The sequence below is a fragment of the Lolium rigidum genome, chromosome 7 (genome assembly GCF_022539505.1).
Source record: "Lolium rigidum isolate FL_2022 chromosome 7, APGP_CSIRO_Lrig_0.1, whole genome shotgun sequence".
Lineage (NCBI taxonomy): Eukaryota > Viridiplantae > Streptophyta > Magnoliopsida > Poales > Poaceae > Lolium > Lolium rigidum.
Window position 1 is genome coordinate 329,802,021 of NC_061514.1, and position 20,322 is coordinate 329,822,342.

The following is a 20,322-nucleotide window of genomic DNA, read 5'->3' on the forward strand; positions in this document are numbered from 1 at the left end:
GTGCAGCTGCCTTCACGGTCCATGTTAGATGTAAATGCGGCCCAGGAGGTAGATGGGTCGCATTGACGTATCAGTCCCAGCAATGGTTGGCCTGCACTGCTAGTGTTTGGTAAATTCAGATATGAGACATGAATGCACGACGCAGAGACATCAGATAGAGGGCCAGCGGACAATTTATCGTTTAGTTCTTGATTCGGAAGCTACACGCAACAGCCAACAGGCATTCCGCGATTACAGAATAAATGTACCACTGCATATGCTCTCATATAAGTGCTCCACGGGTCAAAGGAACAACATCTCGATCGGCTAGGCTAGTTATCAGATTACCAGTATTTTGAAGATAACTAGGAAATTTGCCCCGTCGCTATGAGCTTATTTTTATTTCGCCATAACACCGTCTTATGCATTGGCGAGCACACATGGTATTATGGGTATTCAGCTATTCAACCCGGTGGTAGAGTTATCAATTCTATTCCCTCTGTCTAATAGATGTCTGAGATTTATTCAAATTTAGATGTGTCTAGATGTTTTTTAGTGTCTATATACATCTAGATTTAGACAAAACTTAGACATCTATTTATAAATTGAGGGTCTTTTTTATAAAGTACCATGTATATCGACACATGAGCTCATGTCGGTGTTGTTAGTTAGAACAGGTTTCACGGCAGCAGCTGCTCCTGGGATTGAATACTAGTACATTCACTAAGTCGAGTTGTGTTTCTCTTTTATTTTTAATTTTGAATACCCATTATGAAAAATTTAGGCCCGCCAAGCGCCAATGGTCTTATGTAGCCGTTGCCCCGTATAAGTAATCAACCCGAGAATTGATTGACCCACGTAAGTATGTAACCTTAGCCTAATCACCATTTCTCCATTCTCTTCTTGAGCAGAGCAATGTGGTGGATTCTCTCCCTATGGGGGTGTATGAGGTGCAAATGACATAAGTTCTGAAAATCTGAAAATTTCTCTTGTCAACCATTGCATCATGTACCAATGGATGTAACCCCTGTCACTATGTATCCAGGGGTGAATCTCCCCTTTGGACAAGGCAAGGCAGCCGTTCTACCTTGATTTTTGGTGAATGTATTTAGATGTACATGTTTTTCTGAACAATTTGAGTGATCATACATCAAAAACGAACTTCGTATGAAAAATTATACTTGTTTTACTGAACTGCGCAACCCTGATTTCGAACCGAAAAAAACCTAGGTATAAAAAATATGGACTCATTTGAATAAGATTGCTTGACTTACATAGAATTACAATAAGCCTTACTACATACAAGATTAAATTAAGCTATTTGTTATTCATACAAGGAGAATTGGTGGATTTAAAGTTTTTTATTGATATTTGAAAGACACGTCATGTTTCCTCTAGCGACATAATCATCTAATTGAATTAGATTTGCTTTTACCAGTGGCGATGCTAAGAACTAAAATGTATTTACTGGCGACACAGATCATCAAGATTGAGTTACGCATCGATTGAGGAATATTCATAATTCTTGATTGAAAGGATTATAGAGGATTAATAAAACCATTGAGATGACAATTTGGTATGTTGGTAGGTTCTACTTATAATCAAACATGTTTATATTTTTATTGTTCTAAGGGATCGTGTTAGAATCATATATAGCAGTAATGTCTCATGACTATTTTTAGTGTTCGCATCATTTTCTTAGAATTCGCCGCCCTACCTCATATTGTTTCCGTCATGTACCTCCACATCTCACATTGGTGGATCCATATTTCCGTAAGAACTGGGCAGTCAACATAGATAGAGGTTTTCGGATCCAAACTTTTCAACAATATTTCTCTAAAGCTTAGATATGCATCACCGAAAAATATCAACATATACCATCTACTCAAGTCATATGCAAGGAAAATTACTGGAAATTTTTCGTGTTTACTTGACACTGTTAGCTTTGTATATTCAGATGAATCCGTGAACACCCCTGAATCAAAGGAAGGTAGTCCAAGCTTAAGCAATTTGGATTTGGCTAGACCCAGGGAGTTTGGTTTCCGGACGAACGGATCGCATGACGAAGAGCATCGTGGCAGCTAGAAGGGGAGGTGATCGTTGTAGGAGACACATATATGAACAAGAAAATCATTGCTTACATGTGCCTCGCCACCCCCATGCGTCTGTGACATCCTCCATCGCCTCCTACCTTCTTCCAATTCGAGCGGAGTCTGCTAGGGGAGGATTGGGGAGAGAAGTGATGTGTGTAGCTTTTTCGTAGTGATAAAGAGCTGTGGGTTTCTAGGGGATTGGAGAATGTGAAGAAGATGACATACGAAGGTGGGATCGGCCGATAGGTGTGGAAATTCTACCCAGTCAGTACATGATCTAATGGGTCCGGTCGTGATTTTCAGATTTGCAGAATGTGGCCTGTTTTCGATTATAAATATACCTATAATTATATGAACACTTTTCCGCTTTTTTTATATCATCATTTATAAAAGCATATCGAAATTTATCAAAATATAGATATACGTAGACACTTTACAGACATATCTGAAATCAAATAAATTTTGCACTTGTTTTTGTTTAGGGAGGGACTAGAAAAAGACCCACGAAGGAAAGCACCGTAGAAAATGAATGCGATTCTTCCGACCGCCCGGGAATCAACGACGGCCCGTGCTCGGCTGCTCCCTCCATTCCACGGAACCATTTCCCGCTGTCGTCTATTGCTGGACGCCGGTACGTGTCATCTACCCCGACATCACAGGCTTTCCCATATGCTTGTTCAAAAAAGAGTAAAGACTTTAGAGTAAAATGCACCTATGGTCCTCGAACTCTACGGCAAGGTCGACAACAGTCCTGGAACACGGAAACTGCATCGTTACGGTCCTCAAACTCGTCTAGGACGTCCACATACGATCCTGATACGTATGCTGATGACGTGGCGCCACGGGGAGGCTCCTGGCTGGCCCAGGACGGACGCGCGACGGGCAGACAACCCTGGACGTGCTGGAGCGCTTCGCGTTCAACAACATATGCTGCGTAGCGTTCGGCGAGGACCCGGCTTGCCTTGCCGAGAAGGGCATAGCCGCGCCGGAGAGCACGGAGTTCATGGCCGTGTTCAACTACACGCAGTTCATGGCCCGGTTCATGTCACCCGTCACGTGGCTGTGGCGCATCAAGAAGGTGCTCGGCATGGAACCCGAGAGGCGGATGTGCTCGGCGCTCGCCACGATCCACGGTTACGCGGACAAGATCGTCAGGGAGCGCAGGGAGAGAGGAGGGGAGGCCGACGACTTCCTATCGCTGTTCGCCGCAGCCGGCGAGCACAGCGACGAGAGCCTCCGCGACGTGGTCACCAACTTCATCCTCGCCGGCCGCGACACGACCTCGTCCGTGCTGACCTAGTTCTTCTGGCTGGTGTCTACTCGGCCCGGCGTGGAGGACAGGATCGCGCGCGAAATCCGTGCGGTGCGCGCGTTAGGCAGCAAGATCAGCGAAGGCGCGCCAACGTTCAGCTTCGACGAGCTGCGCGAGATGCACTACCTCCACGCAGCCATCACCGAGTTCATGAGGTTGTACCCGCTGTCGTCTGCCGACACGCACGGCTGCAAGGAGGACGATTTCCTTCCGGATGGCACATTCGTCGGGAAAGGATGGCTGCTGACGTCCTGCACCTACGCGATGGCACGGCTGGAGAGCATATCTTGCGAGGACTGCGAGGAGTTCAGGCCGGAGCGGTGGCTCGACGAGGAGGGCGCGTTCCGGCCGGAGAACCCATTCAAGTACCTGATCTTCCACGCCGGGCCGAGGATGTGCCTCGGCAAGGAGATGGCCTACATACAGATGAAGCCCATCGCGGCGTGTGTGCTGGAGAGGTTCAGCTTCCAGTACATTGGCGGCTAGGGGCATCCCAAGCTCGTGTTGTCACTGACGCTGCGCATGGGAGGTGGCTTGCCCATGCGGGTGAAGAACAGGGAGCAGAGTTAGCTAGATACTTGGACCTGGACGAGTCCATTTTTTCACTTATCAGTCATCACAACTAATTTGTACTCTACTTCTGTAATGATCTCGCTTGGTTCAGAAAATAAAAATATTCAATAATTGGCTCGATGTAGGGTTAAGAAAAGGGGGGAGAAAGCCTCTCCGCGGTGCCACGTCATCAGCATACGTATCTAGGACCGTATGTGGACGTCCTAGACGAGTTTGAGGACCGTAACGATGCAGTTTCCGTGTTCCAGGACTATTGTCGACCTTGCCGTAGAGTTCCAGGACCATAGGTGCATTTTACTCAAGACTTTACCACCACAACTTGCCTTGGTCCACATTCCTCTCCCATCAACTGACACCAGAAAACCCCGACGGGACGCGCAACAAATGTGACACAAGGCGGCGCCCTCCGCTCCGCACCCTGCCAACCCACGCCGACCACCGCCGCCATGCTCAGTGGATCCTCCGTCCCATGGTGGCTCGCCACCACGGCCTGCGCGCCGCCGCCGCACCCGTCCCTCCCCGACCGCCTCGCCTTCCTCCTTCTCTCGCCCTGCCCACAGCGCGCGCTCCTCGCCGCCCTCGACCTCCTCTTCCTCCTCGCCGCCCTCGCCCTCTCCCTCCGCCTCACCCGATCCTCCCACGAGGACCACGAGCCCCTCCTCGCCAAGCCAGCGCCGCCGCACCGACGCGGGACGAGGAGCTTCCGGCACAGGCTCGCGCTCGCGGCCTCCACGGCGCTCGCGGCCGGTTCGCTCCTCCTGCTCGCCCTCGCGGCCCTCGCGTCATTGCGCACCGTCCAGTGCGCCTTCCTCGCCGCGCACCTCCTCGCGCACCTCGCGGCCGCGGGGACCGTCGCGGCCGAGAAGGCGTCGTCAGCACCGCGCACACACCCGAAGCACCTCCGCCTCTTCTGGCTCGCCACCTCGGCCATCTCCGCGCTCTTCTCCGGGTCCGCCGCCGCTCGGTACGCCTTCGGTGTCCCCATACTACCCGACGACCCCGTCGCGTTCGCGGGGCTCGTCCTCTCGCTGCCCCTGCTCTACTTCGCGGTCCACGGCTCCACGGGCCTAGGCGACGACGCTGCGTCCGCCGCCACCGCCCAGGAAGACCGGAGCGGCGCTTCTTCTGCTTACGCGACGGCGTCGTGGCTCTCGCTGGCGACCTTCAGCTGGATCGGCCCGCTCATCACCAAGGGCTCCACGGCGACGCTCAGCGACAAGGACGTCCCGCCCGTGGCGCCGGCCGACACCGCCGAGACCGCGTACGCGCTCTTCCTCTCCAACTGGCCGGGCTCCAGCTCCTCCAAGCGGGCGCACCCGGTGGCCGCCGCGCTGCTGCGCTCCTTCTGGCCGCAGCTCCTGCTCGTCGCCGCGCTCGGCGTGGCGCACATCTCCGTCATGTACATCGGCCCGTCGCTGCTGGACCGCTTCGTGCACTTCGTGCGCCGCGGCGGGGGCGCGGCGGAGGGGCTGCGGCTCGTGGCCGTCCTGCTCGCCGGGAAGGCCGCCGAGACGCTCGCGTCGCACCACTACGAGTTCCAGGGCCACAAGCTCGGGATGCGCGTCCGGGCCGCGCTGCTCGCGGCAGTCTACCGCAAGTCGCTGCGGCTCTCCACGGGCGCGCGCCGCGCGCACGGCGCCGGCGCCATCGTCAACTACATGGAGGTGGACGCCGAGGAGGTGTCCAGCGTCACGTACCAGCTCCACAACCTCTGGCTCATGCCGCTGCAGATCGCCGTCGCGCTCGCCCTCCTCTACGCGCACCTCGGCCCCGCCGTGCTCACCGCCGTCGCCGCCATCGCCGTGGTCACCGTCGTCGTCGCCTTCGCGAACCGCCGCAACCTCGAGTACCAGTCCAAGTTCCTCGGCAAGCGCGACGAGCGCATGAAGGCCATCACCCAGCTGCTCAACTACATGCGCGTCATCAAGCTGCAGGCGTGGGAGGAGACGTTCGGCTCCAAGGTTCGCCACCTCAGGGAGGCCGAGCTCGGGTGGCTCGCCAAGTCCATGTACTTCATGTGTGCCAACACCGTCGTGCTCTGGAGTGGTCCGCTCGTCATGACCGTGCTCGTGTTCGGCACATGCGTGCTGACAGGTGTAGAGCTGGATGCTGGCAAGGTGTTCACGGCCACCGCCTTCTTCCGAATGCTCGATGGACCTATGCAGAGCTTTCCGGAGGCGATCGCGGCTATCACGCAGGCCACCGTGTCGCTTGGAAGGCTTGATAGGTACCTGCTTGATGCAGAGCTCAATGATGCTACGGTGGAGCATGTCCTTGACTCTGGCATTGGAGCATACCGGGTGGTGGTGGAGGTGCATGATGCCACGTTCGCGTGGGACATGAGGGGCAAGAAGGAGAATGAAACGGAACAAGAGGACGAGGATGAGACTATTGTGGAGGAAACACCCGTGTTAGAGACAGTGTTGAAGGGGATTAATATGGAGGTAAGAAGAGGCGAGCTTGCAGCGGTGGTTGGAACGGTCGGGTCTGGCAAGTCGTCGCTGCTGTCCTGTATTATGGGGGAGATGGACAAGGTTTCAGGCAAGGTAAAAGTGTTACTTCTTATACAAATAGACATCCTTGTTGATCAAAATACTATGCTATTTGCTCGTGCAACATTCTTCTTATTTTTTGAGAATTATTTATGCAACATTCACAAATTGAGGTCTTTGCCACTTAAAGTTGGATGCAAATTGAGTGCAAGGTCAAATCTTCCAACTGAGAGATACAGTTTTTGTGAAATCGGGGGCAATGGCTGAAGTCTCACCCGGTAGAAAACAGTGGTTTAATACAGTTATGATACTCCTAGGGATGGCTATTCAAGTATCCATAAGGAATTCTTGAATCACACCAGGAATTAGATGATACCTTCTTGGCTTCATAAATTAAGGAACGTCTAGTGATACGCATTAGTCTACAGATTTTTCATATTTATCTTATTATGCCCTCGTGCTTCTTTTCTTAACAGCTTAGGGTATGTGGTAGTACTGCATATGTTGCACAGACAGCTTGGATCCAAAATGGGACCATTCAAGAGAATATTTTATTCGGCCGGCCAATGGATTCTGAAAGATATAAAGAAGTCACACGGTCTTGCTGCCTGGAAAAGGACTTGGAAATGATGGAATTCGGTGACCAGACAGAAATAGGAGAGCGAGGAATCAATCTCAGTGGTGGACAGAAACAACGCATTCAGCTTGCCAGAGCAGTTTATCAAAAATGCGATATATATCTCCTTGATGATGTCTTCAGTGCTGTAGATGCACACACCGGCTCGTATATCTTCAAGGTAAATTCTTTTTTGCTTCTTCCAAGAATTTGATTTGATGATACTGGGGTACTCTCCTTTCGTCATTGTATTTTACCAATCACTATTCTAATATGTAACAATTAAATAAATAATAAGCAAGAGTTAGGGCAATATTTGTGAAATGCATATGATGGTTGTTCTTCTATGCTGTTCTAACTAAGAACAAATGAATGAAGTAGCTCCCTATTTGTATGTACAAGGTTGAAGTAACTCTCTCGGTATAACTACCACTGAATTCAACTAATCAAAGTGAACCTTTTGTTATTATATGCCACATATTTTGAGTGGTATCACACGGGTGATCTTTCTGCTGCAGGAATGTCTAAGGGGCCTGCTCAAGGGGAAGACCATCTTGCTTGTAACTCACCAAGTAGATTTCCTGCATAATGCCGACACCATATTCGTAAGTTTATCGTCTTTCTGGTGAAAATAGGAGCCATTGAAGTGTTTTTTTTTTGTTTCTTCCAAAGCAAGAGGCCAGGAGGCAGTTATGCTCTTGCATTATCTAAGAAAAGCATCTACACATTCTTTATACGAAAAAGAAAAACAGTTAGTGTACTTTCTAAGTATCTGTCCACAGTCTAAAGCTGGCTCTGGTGTTATTATGCTAAGCTTCATATCATTCTTGTATACAATTATATGAAAAGTTAGTTCTTACGATTACTTCTCAGCATACTGTTGTACTATCCAGTGTCCAGCAAGAGAAAAAAATTCAAATTTTATACGAAACAAACCAACATAAACAACGGTGTACTCATGTTTTTACCATGTGAATATAAGCAGGTCATGAAAGATGGTATGATTGCACAGTCAGGAAAGTATGATGAGTTACTAGAAGCAGGTGCAGGTTTTTCGGCTCTTGTTGCTGCTCATGATAGTTCAATGGAACTGGTGGAACAGGGTCGACAAGTGGAGAAGACTAGACATTCTCAGCCTGCTGCAGTAATCAGAATCCCCTCTCTCCACTCTAGATCCATCGGAAAGGGCGAGAAGCTGATCGTTGCACCAGAAATAGAAGCAGCCACTTCCAAGATTATACAAGAAGAGGAAAGAGAAAGTGGCCAAGTAAGTTGGCGTGTGTACAAGCTATACCTGACGGAGGCTTGGGGTTGGTGGGGGGTTGTGGGCATATTTGGATTATCATTGGTGTGGCAAGCTTCTGATATGGCTAGTGACTACTGGCTTTCATATGAAACATCAGGCAGCATCCCGTTTAATCCTTCCTTGTTTATTGGAGTGTATTTTGCCATAGCTGGTGTTTCAATGGTCCTTCAAGTAATTAAGACTTTTCTCGAGACAGTGTTGGGTCTTCAAACAGCTCAGATCTTTTTCAGTAAGATGTTTCACAGCATTTTGCATGCCCCAATGTCATTTTTTGACACCACTCCTTCAGGAAGGATTCTTAGCCGGGTAAATATCTTGTATGATTTATTTGGTTATAGCATGAACTTGCCCATTTGCCTAAGTTGATTATATGTTACTAACTTGGCAAACCTTATTTTTCTGGTCCATTCTATTAAATTAAATAAGTGCTAACAGAGCTAGTTTGACTTGTAAGCTTTTCTCTACTTGTACCCCGAAATATTTTTTTTCTCGAAAAGGGGATAATCACCCCGGCCTCTGCATTGTGGTGATGCACACGGCCTTTATTAATAGATTCAGTGTCAACACATAAGTACGTGGTACAGAATTCACGGATCACTCATGATCAATACATAAATCAACCATGAGAACATCAAAAAATCTGAAAACTAAGCCAACTAAGCATCCTGTAGTCGACTAGTGTGACACCAGCCAGCCTGGGACAAGATAGCCTGTGTGACCGTTTAGAGATGGTTGCATCCAGTATCCATAAATACCTGTTGGTCCTGAGGAAGGAGTAACGCCCACAGTTGCACCCAATGGACCACCATATGAATAACCTGCATAATATTGAAAGAAGTTGAATTGTTAAACATAATATTATTCCGACACCTCCATATTGACAAGCATAGAGCGGACACACCAATGCGTATTCGATCCTTTGCTTTTTTGTCAACTCCATTTAACCAATTGCCAAACATATTGGTAATGTTAGCTGGAGGTGGGAGGTCAAAAGTAAAATACACCATCCGCCAAAGTAGTTTTGCAAACAGGCAAGCTATAAATAAATGTTCAATGGATTCTTGAGCACCAAAAAACAACATTTCATACAACCCTTTCAATTTCTTCTTGCAAAATTATCTTTAGTTAACAAAATCTTATTATTAAGAAACCACATTTTTTTTATCTTTAGCGGTATTTTAAGCTTCCATAAATATTTTCGCAGGAAAGGAAAGGAATAAGCCTGAGGTTGTAAGGTTCCAAACAAAACTATCCGTTTGATCCTCAAGAGTAACATTCATCAAACGTCTACACAAATGCAACCAATCCATCCATTTGTTCCAATGCAATACCCTCCAAAATTGAATATTCAGAGCTACCTGAGCTAACACATCCGCAACCAAGACATTTCTATGTTGCGCTATATGTTATAAAGATGGATATTGCTGTGCCAAAGTTTTATCTCCCAACCAAACATCCTCCCAAAATCTAACAGTTGAACCATCACCTAACTTAAAGTGGCCTCGTGCAAAGAAATCATCTTTCACTCCGAAATATATGGAAAGAAAGAATATGTTCTAGTTTTTGTTTTGCAAGATCAGGAGTGTGTGTTATGCAATTATTTTGCTATGTACTGAAGTACTGAGTTGATACCTCCCCCTTGTGTTTTTTCAGGCATCATCTGACCAAACAACCATAGATGATGTGCTGGCCTTTTTTGTTGGCCTGACAATTTCAATGTACATTTCAGTATTTAGCACCATTATTGTTACTTGCCAGGTCGCTTGGCCATCAGTTATAGCTGTAATTCCACTCTTGCTATTGAGCATTTGGTACAGGGTATGCATGCTCTTCTTCTAAAGCTCACCTCAAAACACCTTAATTAATTCTGCTCATAGAAACAGATTGCTCAATATAACTTGCAATTTCCCCTTTTCTGCAGAATCAATATCTTGGCACTTCACGGGAGCTAACTCGACTTGAAGGAGTAACCAAAGCACCGATTATTGATCACTTCACTGAGACTGTTGTAGGTGCGACAACCATAAGATGTTTCAACAAGGAAAGTGAATTTTTCCAGGAGAATTTAGACAGAATCAATTCAAGTTTGCGCATGAACTTCCACAACTATGCAGCAAACGAGTGGCTTGGGTTCCGGCTGGAGCTGCTTGGAACACTTGTATTGTCAATAACAGCTTTTCTCATGATTAGCTTGCCTAGCAATTTTATCAAGAAAGGTACAACTGAATATATATAATAGATCTGACCGTACTGTAACATAGATCAGCGGCTATATCATGTCAGGATAAATACACTAATTTGCGCTTCATTAAATTCAGCAGCTGCCCCCTAATAATAGAATGCAGTACTGCATTTTTGGGTTGTCTTGATGTTAGTTAATAGGATGAAGATATTCTCATGAGTTGGATAACTTTATTTTCGAGATAGGACAATGCATTTTAAACTGATATATCCAGTAAAGTAATCTTTGTGGATTTAAGATCATGAGCTTTATATAGCCAGGAGGAAGTGATGTGTGCTATGTTTTTACAGAATTTGTTGGCATGTCTCTTTCATATGGCCTTGCTCTCAATTTTGTGGTTTACTACGCAATATCCATCAGCTGTATGCTAGAAAATTACATGGTTGCCGTGGAGAGGGTAAATCAGTTCAGCACTCTTCCTTCTGAGGCAGCGTGGAAAAAAGACGACCACCCTCCTCTGTATTGGCCCACTCATGGAGATATTGATATCAATGATTTAAAGGTTAGAAGGTCAAGTACTTAAATATGAAGTCCTGTACTTTCTTATTTATTTCACATAAATTTGGTGCAACTACTGGTCTATTTTACACACAATACAGTGTAGAATGTTTTGAATATTTGTCTTTGGGGATTTATTCGATCAGTTGAGCTCATTACCCCAATTTTATCCTTTCAGGTCAGGTATCGACCAAATACTCCTCTAATTCTGAAAGGCATCACTGTCAGCATTAGAGGTGGTGAAAAGATAGGCGTTGTTGGAAGGACAGGCAGTGGCAAATCAACTTTGATTCAAGCATTCTTCAGGCTTGTAGAGCCTGCAGAGGGGAAGATAATCATTGATGGAGTAGACATATGTGCATTGGGTCTACATGATCTGAGATCCCGCTTCGGCATAATTCCCCAGGAACCAGTACTCTTTGAGGGGACAATTCGAAGTAACATTGATCCAATTGGGCAGTTTTCAGATTCTGAAATATGGCAGGTACTGTGTAAAATGTTTGTTCTATCCTTCCTCCTTGGTGATTGGCTAATTAGCTGGTGGAATTACATCACATGTTTGCAGGCTCTGGAGCATTGCCAACTGAAGGATGTAGTAGCTTCTAAAGCTCAAAAGCTTGACGCTCTAGGTTTGCCATTAATATACTTGTGTTGTGTTTTTGTTCACATAAGTTGCATCTTCCACTCAGCCTTAATTTCTTAATATGTTTCCCCGAAGTGGTGTCGGAAGAAGTGTTGTGTAGTTGTCAAATAAGATCATTTACTAGTCCAAAGTTCTGAACCGCCGCCCCTTTTAAAATCATAAATGGGATAAATAGTGCAGATAGTAACATTAATAACGTAACAAACCTCTAGGCTGTCAATATCATGACTTCTACATATTTGGCAACCAATCCTCTTCAAACCATAGTCCATAGTTACCATGTACAGGAAACAGTGAATGTGTCCGTATCTTAACAAAATATTAGTTTGGAGATACTTTACTATGATAGTTGCCAAATGGACACTGGCAATGCGAAAAATAAACCAGAGCTTAATAACTGAATCCAAATGAACAGTGAATAGACGGCCCCCTCGCGTTCGCTCCCAGGGCGACGTCAGGGCCCCAAACCCTAGCGCCGCCAGCTCTCCCCCCGCGTCCTCTCCCTCCACCGCTGGCCACGGTGGCGGCAGGCCCCGGCGCCAAACGTGCCCGGGGGGGAAGATGGAGGCGGCGGCCGGCTGGGGCGGCGGCCACCGGTTTCGACGCGCTCTGCGTCTAGGGCGGCGACCCTGGACGAGCGGCGGCGGCTACTCCTCCAAAGCCTCCGGCAATGGATCCTCCACGGCCTCCGGCAATGGTTGGTGGCGGCGGTTATTGGATCTTGTACCCGCCGAGATCCATCGTCGGAGCCGGCGGCGCGAGGAAGGGGCGGCGATTTGCGGGGCGAGGATGGTGTGGTTGCGGCGGCCGCCGTCCACCGAGTCTTCCTTCGTCGTCAATGGCGGCGTGGGGGCCTGTTCGTCTACTTCGGGCTTGAAGGTGGTGGTCCTAGGGTTCTTCTTCTGCGGAGATGAAGACCTACCGGATGCCGATCCTTTTTTATCTAGCCGGAGTGTTGAGTTCCGGAAGGCTCCGCCGGCAAATGGAACAACGCATATTTTGCCTGGAGTTTGCTGGATTGGGTGGTATTCGGTCGCGCGTACCCATGCTTTTATTCCGACTATTTGGTTCTGGAGGGAGCGGCGTGAAGCTCTTTTCTGTGTTGACACCAAGTGACATTGGATCTATGGTGAAAGTCAGAAGAAGAGAATATCATGAAGGTCGGATGGGAGGACTAGCTAAGGGAGATTCAAGTCTCCGCGTTGTTGAGGGACTTGCTTTGTGATCCGGGCTTGACAACAGTGTATGAAAGTGGGCAGTGTATGAAAGTGAGGGCGACAACACAGGTGAAGTTCAGAGTCCTGCCTTTCAGGGTGAAAATACAAGGTCTGGCGTTAACTGGTTGTGCCTAGCAATGACCTTGTTGGAGGCATTGTTTTGAGAGCGGAGACTATCTTCAGGGTGAAAATCTAAGATCGTTGGTCGGGCGACGACGGTGTTGGAGTACTGTTCCCTTCTTGAAGGCGTCGCTTTTGGAGAGTTTGTATTTCAGGTGTTGTTTTGGTGGTGGATGTATTGTTGTTGTTAGGCATGGGATACTTAGCGGAACTTTTGTATCTTAGTTTTCTTTTCTCTTTTTTTGGTTGTATGCATCCATAGCATCCGTACTGCCATTAGAGTATTGCGTTGTTGCAGAGGCTGAGTATAATTGATATCTTTGATATTAATATATTCCCTTTGTCGGGAAAAACTGAATCCAAATTGCACGGCCTAAATTCTGAACTATCAATTTGCATAAGAGCATAAAATAATTTTCCATTTTACGGAATAAACGCACATTGATCAAATAAAAATATTTGGGCACTACTGGTTTGTATATTATTGCCAAGCACACTATATATGTGATTTATGGTCAGGCAAAGAAGCTAAAATTTACATAAAAATATGATGCCAATACAATCACGAATTACTATTCCTTCTGCTAATTATTCTATTTTACTAGGCAGTTGATATATAATGTCCATTCCATCTATACTCTTTGCAGTGGCTGATAGTGGGGAGAACTGGAGCGTAGGCCAAAGACAGCTTCTTTGTCTTGGTCGTGTAATATTGAAGCAGAATCAAGTCTTATTCATGGATGAGGCAACTGCTTCAGTCGATTCTCAAACTGACGCCGCAATCCAGAAGATCACGCGAGAACAATTTTCATCATGTACAATAATCAGCATCGCACACAGAATACCAACCGTCATGGATTGCGATAGAGTTTTGGTGTTGGACGCAGGTAGGTCTCTTTAATGCCCCTGCTTTTGATAGACAATTAATCGTTCTCTGCCAGTAATCTACCTTTTCATTTTCTTAAATAAAGATGGAACGTTTGCTAGGTAGGTCTAGTTCAGAGAACTGAAATCCTGTTTTTTCGCTTGGTTCAGTTAGCCATGTCATTTCTTCTTCAGAATTCTCCATTCTAAAATCTCAGTATTTCTGTTCAGGCCTGGTAAAGGAATTTGATGAGCCTTCGAAGTTGATCGAACAGCCGTCCTCCCTCTTCGGGGCGATGGTCCAAGAGTATGCAGATCGCTCGTCCAACCTCTAGTAACTTGCTTCCTCGTGCTGCAGACATTAGGAAATAAGTAAGCGTCGTTTTGGTAGGTTGGCTACTCGAGTGTATGTTAAGCGGAATACATCAAGAAATAAAAGTACCAGTAGATGTTCAGTAAATGTTTGTTGAGTGTGCCCTGTAGCTTTATAGTTTTTTTTCTTCGAATTTTCAATAAGACCACCAATTTCAAGAAGAGGGGCAAGTCTAAGGACAAGGTAAAGTTCAAGAAGGGAGACAAGAAAGCTGCTGCACCTCATAAGAAATCCAAGGCTGGCCCTCGGCCTGATACTATATGCTATTACTTCAAGGACGATGGGCACTGGAGGCGAAATTGCTCCGCTCCAAGTACCTGGCAGATCTGAAGAACGGCAACGTCAAGAAGAAAGGTATATTTGATATACATGTTATTGATGTGTATCTTACTAGTAATTGTAGTAATGTCTGGGTATTTGATACTGGTTTGGTTGCTCATATTTGTAACTCAAAACTGGAACTGCAGAATAAATGAAGACTAGCAAGCGGTAAGGTGACGATGCGGGTTAGAACTGGCTCCAAGGTTGATGTGATCGTCATCGGCACACTCCCAATTCATCTACCTTCGGGATTAGTTTTAAATCTGAATAATTTTTATTTGGTGCCTGCGTTAAGCGGGAACATTATATCTGGATCTTGTTTATTGCAACACAATTATTCATTTAAGTCTGAGAAAAATGGTTGTTCGATTTTTATGAGTAATATATTTTATGGTCATGCACCTGAGATGTTATTAAATCTCGATGGTAGTGATACACATGTTCATAACATTGATTCTAAACGATTAAAATTGAATGATAATTCTACATACATGTGGCATTATCGTCTTGGTCACATTGGAGTGAAGCGCATGAAGAAACTCCATTCCAATGGAATTCTAGAATCACTTGATTTTGAATCACTTGAAAGATGCAAAGCATGTCTAATGAGAAAAATGACTAAGACTCCATTCATTGGGATACATGACCGAGCTACAGACTTACTGGAAATAATACATACCGATGTGTGCGGTCCAATGAGTGTACCATCGCACGGTGGATATTGTTATGATCTTACTTTCACAAATGACTTGAGTAGATCTGGGTATATCTACTTTATGAAACATAAATCCGAAACTTTAGAGAAGTTTAAGGAATTTCAAAGTGAAGTAGAAAATCATCGTAACAAGAAGATTAAGTTTCTGCGTTCTGATCGCGGAGAATATCTGAGTTACGAGTTTGGCATGCATTTAAAGAAATGCGGAATACTTTCACAGTTGACACTGTCGAGAACACCACAGTGTAATGGTGTGTCCGGATGTCGTAGTCGAACTCTTTTAGATATGGTTCGTTCTATGATGTCTCTTACAGATTTACCATTATTGTTTTGGGGTTATGAATTAGAGACATCTGTATTCACTTTAAATAGGGCACCATATAAATCCGTTGAAACGACACCATATGAATTATGGGTTGGTAAGAAACCTAAGTTATCGTTCCTTAAAGTTTGGGATTGTGAATCTTATGTAAAGAAGTTACAACCTGACAAGGTTTAACCCAAAGGAGAGAACTGCGTCTTCATAAGATACCCTAAAAAACAATTGGGTATACCTTCTATCATAGGTCTCAAGGCAAAGTTTTCGTTGCCAAGAATGGTCCTTTCTTGAAAATGATTTTCTCTCGAAAGATGTGACTGGAAGGAAAGTAGGACTCGACGAGGTTGTTGAACCTTCTCTCCGATTTGAGAGTAGCGCAGCGTCGGAAGATGTTCATGTGCCGCCTGCACCGATAAGAGAGGAAGCTAATGATAATGATCACGAAACTTCGAATGAAGTTGCTACTGAACCTCACAGGTCGAAGAGGGTTCGTACCACTCCTGATTGGTATGACCCTGCCTTAAATGTCATGTTGGTGGACAACAATGACAACCCTGCGACGTATGAGGAAGCAATGATGAGCCCGGATTCCAACAAATGGCAAGAAGCCATGAAATCTTAAATGGGATCCATGTACAATAATCAAGTATGGACTTTGGTGGACCTACCTGATGGCCGCAAGGCTGTCGGAACAAATGGATTTTCAAAAGGAAAACAAACACTGATAGTAATGTTACTGTCTATGAAGCTCGACTTGTCGCGAAAGGGTTCCGACAAATTCAAGGAATTGACTACGATGATACTTTATCACCGGTAGCGAAGATAAAGTCTGTGAGGATTTTGTTAGCAATCGTTGCATTTTTCGATAATGAGATTTGGCATATGGATGTCAAAACAGCGTTCCTTAATGGTGACATTGAGGAAGAGTTGTACATGGTACAACCCAAGGGTTTTGTCGATCATAAAGATGCTAACAATGTATGTAAACTTCAGCGCTCCATTTATGGACTGAAGTAAGCATCCCGGAGTTGGAATCGACGTTTTGATAAGGTTGATGGCTGTGAAATACACCATATTTTATCGCGTTGAAACCCCTAGCTAAATCAATAAATTGACTAAGTTTACCTCTCAACTTGCCACTAATGCCTAATCAATGCAAAGATGTGCATTCTCTTCTATTTTTGGATGTTGTGCAGGATATCACGTCATAATGGAAAACATACCTACAATTATTGAAGAAAATCGCGCCAGGAGCATGGTTCCAGAGGTTTTAACTGGCATCGGTACGGGCAAGCCCCACATGTACCGTATTCCCGTACCACCAGCGGTTGCGTTCCTAAGGTCAAACACTATAAAAGTCGTGAAGCGGCCGATGCCAAACAGAGAACCATTCGTTGCCAAACAGAGTCGTCATCCACCAGATCCATCTGCAACACACCGAAGGAGATCCATCCCCATAGTTCATCCATTCCATCCTCCATCTCCTCCATAGCCATAGTCATCACCATTGTAATAGAGATCTCCCTGAGAATTGGCGACCATTGTAAGAATATTGTGATTTCAATCTAAGTATTTTGCACAATGATTTCTACCTTCGATCTTGATATTATGTGTGAGTAGTCCTCACAGGTTGTGGGTTGGGGTGAATCCTCGCAGCAACTATGTGCATCTAATCTTATGTTATGTGTAAGGTTGAATAGGAGCTTTGCGATCTTGTATCCTTGTCTCTTCGCCTCATCTTTGATGATCTACAGGTACCCATGTCATTAGAGACGATCAAGGAAGAGGTGAGATGAGTGGAGAACGGCGTGTATTCGCGAAACCTCGGTGACAGAAAGGGGAAAGTACTAGTACGTGCTTAGTGGTTCATTTCGGACCATAGCACAATCATCTAGCTTAAGGCTTTGGTCTGTATTTACTTAATAATTGTTGTTGCTTGCGGCTGTGAGGACAATGGTTGGACCATTAGGCTCTTGTCACCTCTGGCTTTAGGGGCAAGGTTATTTATGGATGTGCTACCCACAAATCTCTTATCTATATTTTATTTTTTACACATATGAGATTTATATGTATATATATATGTGTGTGTGTGTGTATGCATAGCTACAGGTGGAACCTTAACCCTTGCCTATTTCAATCATTGAACACAACCCCCTTAAAAGTAAACTAGATAGGTCCGGTAAACTAAAGATAAAATAAACTAGCAAAATCTTGTAGACGTTTCCTTCATACACCATTTAGCAGTGCTTCCCAAGGTTCGATTAAACCTAGGTCTTCTAGGAAAAAAGCTTACCATAATACAATTCGTAATCATGATCGGAGCTATCAACCCTTTTTCTGGCGCCGTTGCCGGGGAAGCAGTTTCGCTATTCCGGTAAGGTTACTCGAGACCTTGTTAGTTATCTTATTTTTAGTTTTAAGATTTTATTTACTATTTTTAGTTTACTATTTTACTTTTATTTGAAAACCCAAAAAATTTAGTTACTTGTTCTTTCTTAATCGTAGAAGGAAAACCCAAAAAGATAATCACTATGGCAGAAAAGAAGCTTGGAGAATATGCTATCCCCAATGATGATTTTATTCGTGCACCCATAACTCAGCCCGTTGTTGAAGCGAAGAACTATGAATTAAGCCTAACCTTTTAAGTTTGGTTCAGCGGAACCAATTTGGAGGCTCATCCGCTGAGGACTCAGGTATGCACTTAAACACATTCACTAAAATATGTGATATGATGTGCATTAAAGATGCTGATCCAAAGCTATTAAATTGCCCTTGTTTCCCTTTTCATTAAGAGGAAAAGCAGAAGACTGCTTGCTAGCTTTGCCTAAGGGCAGTATAACTTCATGGGATGAATGCATTAATATCTTTATGACTAAGTTTTCCCACCATCAAATACTATGCAACTGCGTTCTAACATTACAGGTTTTAGACAAGAAGACCGCGAGCCAATAGCACTTGCATGGGAAAGGATGAAGGAAGCCACCATGAATTGTCCAAGTCATGGAATGGAGGATTGGTGAATCCTACATTTATTTTATAATGCCCTTAACCCAATGTCAAAGTCTATGCTTGATACTGCAACAGGAGGAACATTCATGAGCAAGCCAGTTGAGCCGGCAAGGAGGCTTCTTGATGATATGCAAAGAAACCATGCCCAATGGCATGTAGACAGATCCTCTTCAAGAAAGGTGAATGCAATCACCGAAGGTAACAATGAAGAACTCACTTCAAAGGTAGATGAGCTTTTGCATATTCTAAAGGGTAAAAGAAACTACCCAAGTTAATGCCCTCACCAATACTAAAGTTGAGGAAATAGACTTCATAGCAAGAAATCCTTATAACCCTGCATGGAAGAGTCAAAATTATGGCTCTAATTTTCCTAGACCATATAATAATAATGCAGGACTTCCTAATAATAACTTCACCAATGGTAATGGAGCAAGCAATGGTAATACTTCCGTTGAAGTTACTTTCAAGAATTTTATGCATGCTCCAGCTGAACAAAATAGTACCATTACAAAGCTCATTGAAAATCAGAGCACTATGATAGGAAATTTATCTAACCAAATGATGACCCACAAGTATAGGGGATCGCAACAGTCTTCGAGGGAAGTAAAACCCAATTTATTGATTCGACACAAGGGGAGCCAAAGAATATTTGTAAGCCTTAACAGCGGAGTTGTCAATTCAGTCCGCACTGGAAACAGAACTTGCTCGCAAGAGTTTATCAGTAGTAACAGTTTTATAGCAGATAGCAGTGGTGAAATATCAGCAGCAATGTAACAAAGATAGCAAGTAGTGATTATAGTAAACAAGCAGGATTAAAATATTGTAGGCACAGGGGATGGATGAACGGGCGTTGCATGGATGAGAGAAACTCATGTAACAATCAAGGTAGGGCATTTGCGTGATAGTAATAAAACGGTATGCAAGTACTAATCAATCAATAGGCATGTGTTCCATATTTAGTCGTACGTGCTCGCAATGAGAAACTTGCACAACATCTTTTGTCCTACCAGCCGGTGGCAGCCGGGCCTCTAGGGAATCTACTGGAAATTAAGGTACTCCTTTTAATAGAGCACCGGAGCAAAGCATTAACACTCCGTGAACACATGTGATCCTCATATCACCGCCTTCCCCTTCGGTTGTCCCAATTTCTGTCACTTTGGGGCCTCGGGTTCCGGACAACAATACGTGTATACAACTTGCAGGTAAGATCATAAAACAATGCATATCATCATGAAACAATAACATGTTCAGATCTGAGATCATGGCACTCGGGCCCTAGTGACAAGCATTAAGCATAACAAGGTGCAACAATATCATAAAAGTACCAATTACGGACACTAGGCACTATGCCCTAACAATCTTATGCTATTACATGACCAATCTCATCCAATCCCTACCATCCCCTTCAGCCTACAGCGGGGGAATTACTCACACATGGATGGGGGAAACATGGCTGGTCGATGGAGAGGCGTCGGTGGTGATGATGACGATGATCTCCTCCAATTCCCCGTTCCGGCGGAGTGCCAGAACGGAGTTTCTGGTCCCGAGACGGAGTTTCGCGATGGCGGCGGTGTTCTGGATGTCTTCTGGCGATTTCGTCTCACCACCTGTGCGTTTTTAGGTCGAAGGC

General features: G+C 45.1%; 1 protein-coding gene and 1 pseudogene across 1 annotated transcript; both read left to right on the forward strand.

Moving 5' to 3' along the window:
* Nucleotides 1-2,786: 2,786 nt before the first annotated feature.
* Nucleotides 2,787-3,954, forward strand: LOC124673412 (annotated as a pseudogene).
* Nucleotides 3,955-4,403: 449 nt separating this feature from the next.
* Nucleotides 4,404-14,602, forward strand: LOC124673413 (ABC transporter C family member 14-like). Its single transcript, XM_047209496.1, has 11 exons — nucleotides 4,404-6,503; nucleotides 6,926-7,246; nucleotides 7,584-7,670; nucleotides 8,051-8,677; nucleotides 10,025-10,189; nucleotides 10,293-10,587; nucleotides 10,904-11,115; nucleotides 11,290-11,595; nucleotides 11,677-11,740; nucleotides 13,739-13,978; nucleotides 14,187-14,602. The coding sequence occupies exons 1-11, from the start codon at nucleotides 4,404-4,406 to the stop codon at nucleotides 14,288-14,290; spliced, it is 4,521 nt and encodes a 1,506-aa protein (XP_047065452.1). The 3' UTR covers nucleotides 14,291-14,602.
* The last annotated feature ends 5,720 nt before the right edge of the window (nucleotides 14,603-20,322 follow it).

What these genes read in the sequence shown, in the direction of transcription:
- LOC124673413 (XM_047209496.1), top strand. Translation starts at nt 4,404, where the DNA reads ATGCTCAGTGGATCCTCCGTCCCATGGTGGCTCGCCACCACGGCCTGC. An exon ending in TATTGAGCATTTGGTACAGG is followed by an intron (nt 10,190 to 10,292) that starts GTATGCATGCTC and finishes CCTTTTCTGCAG; the next exon opens with AATCAATATCTTGGCACTTC. An exon ending in TAGCAATTTTATCAAGAAAG is followed by an intron (nt 10,588 to 10,903) that starts GTACAACTGAAT and finishes ATGTTTTTACAG; the next exon opens with AATTTGTTGGCATGTCTCTT.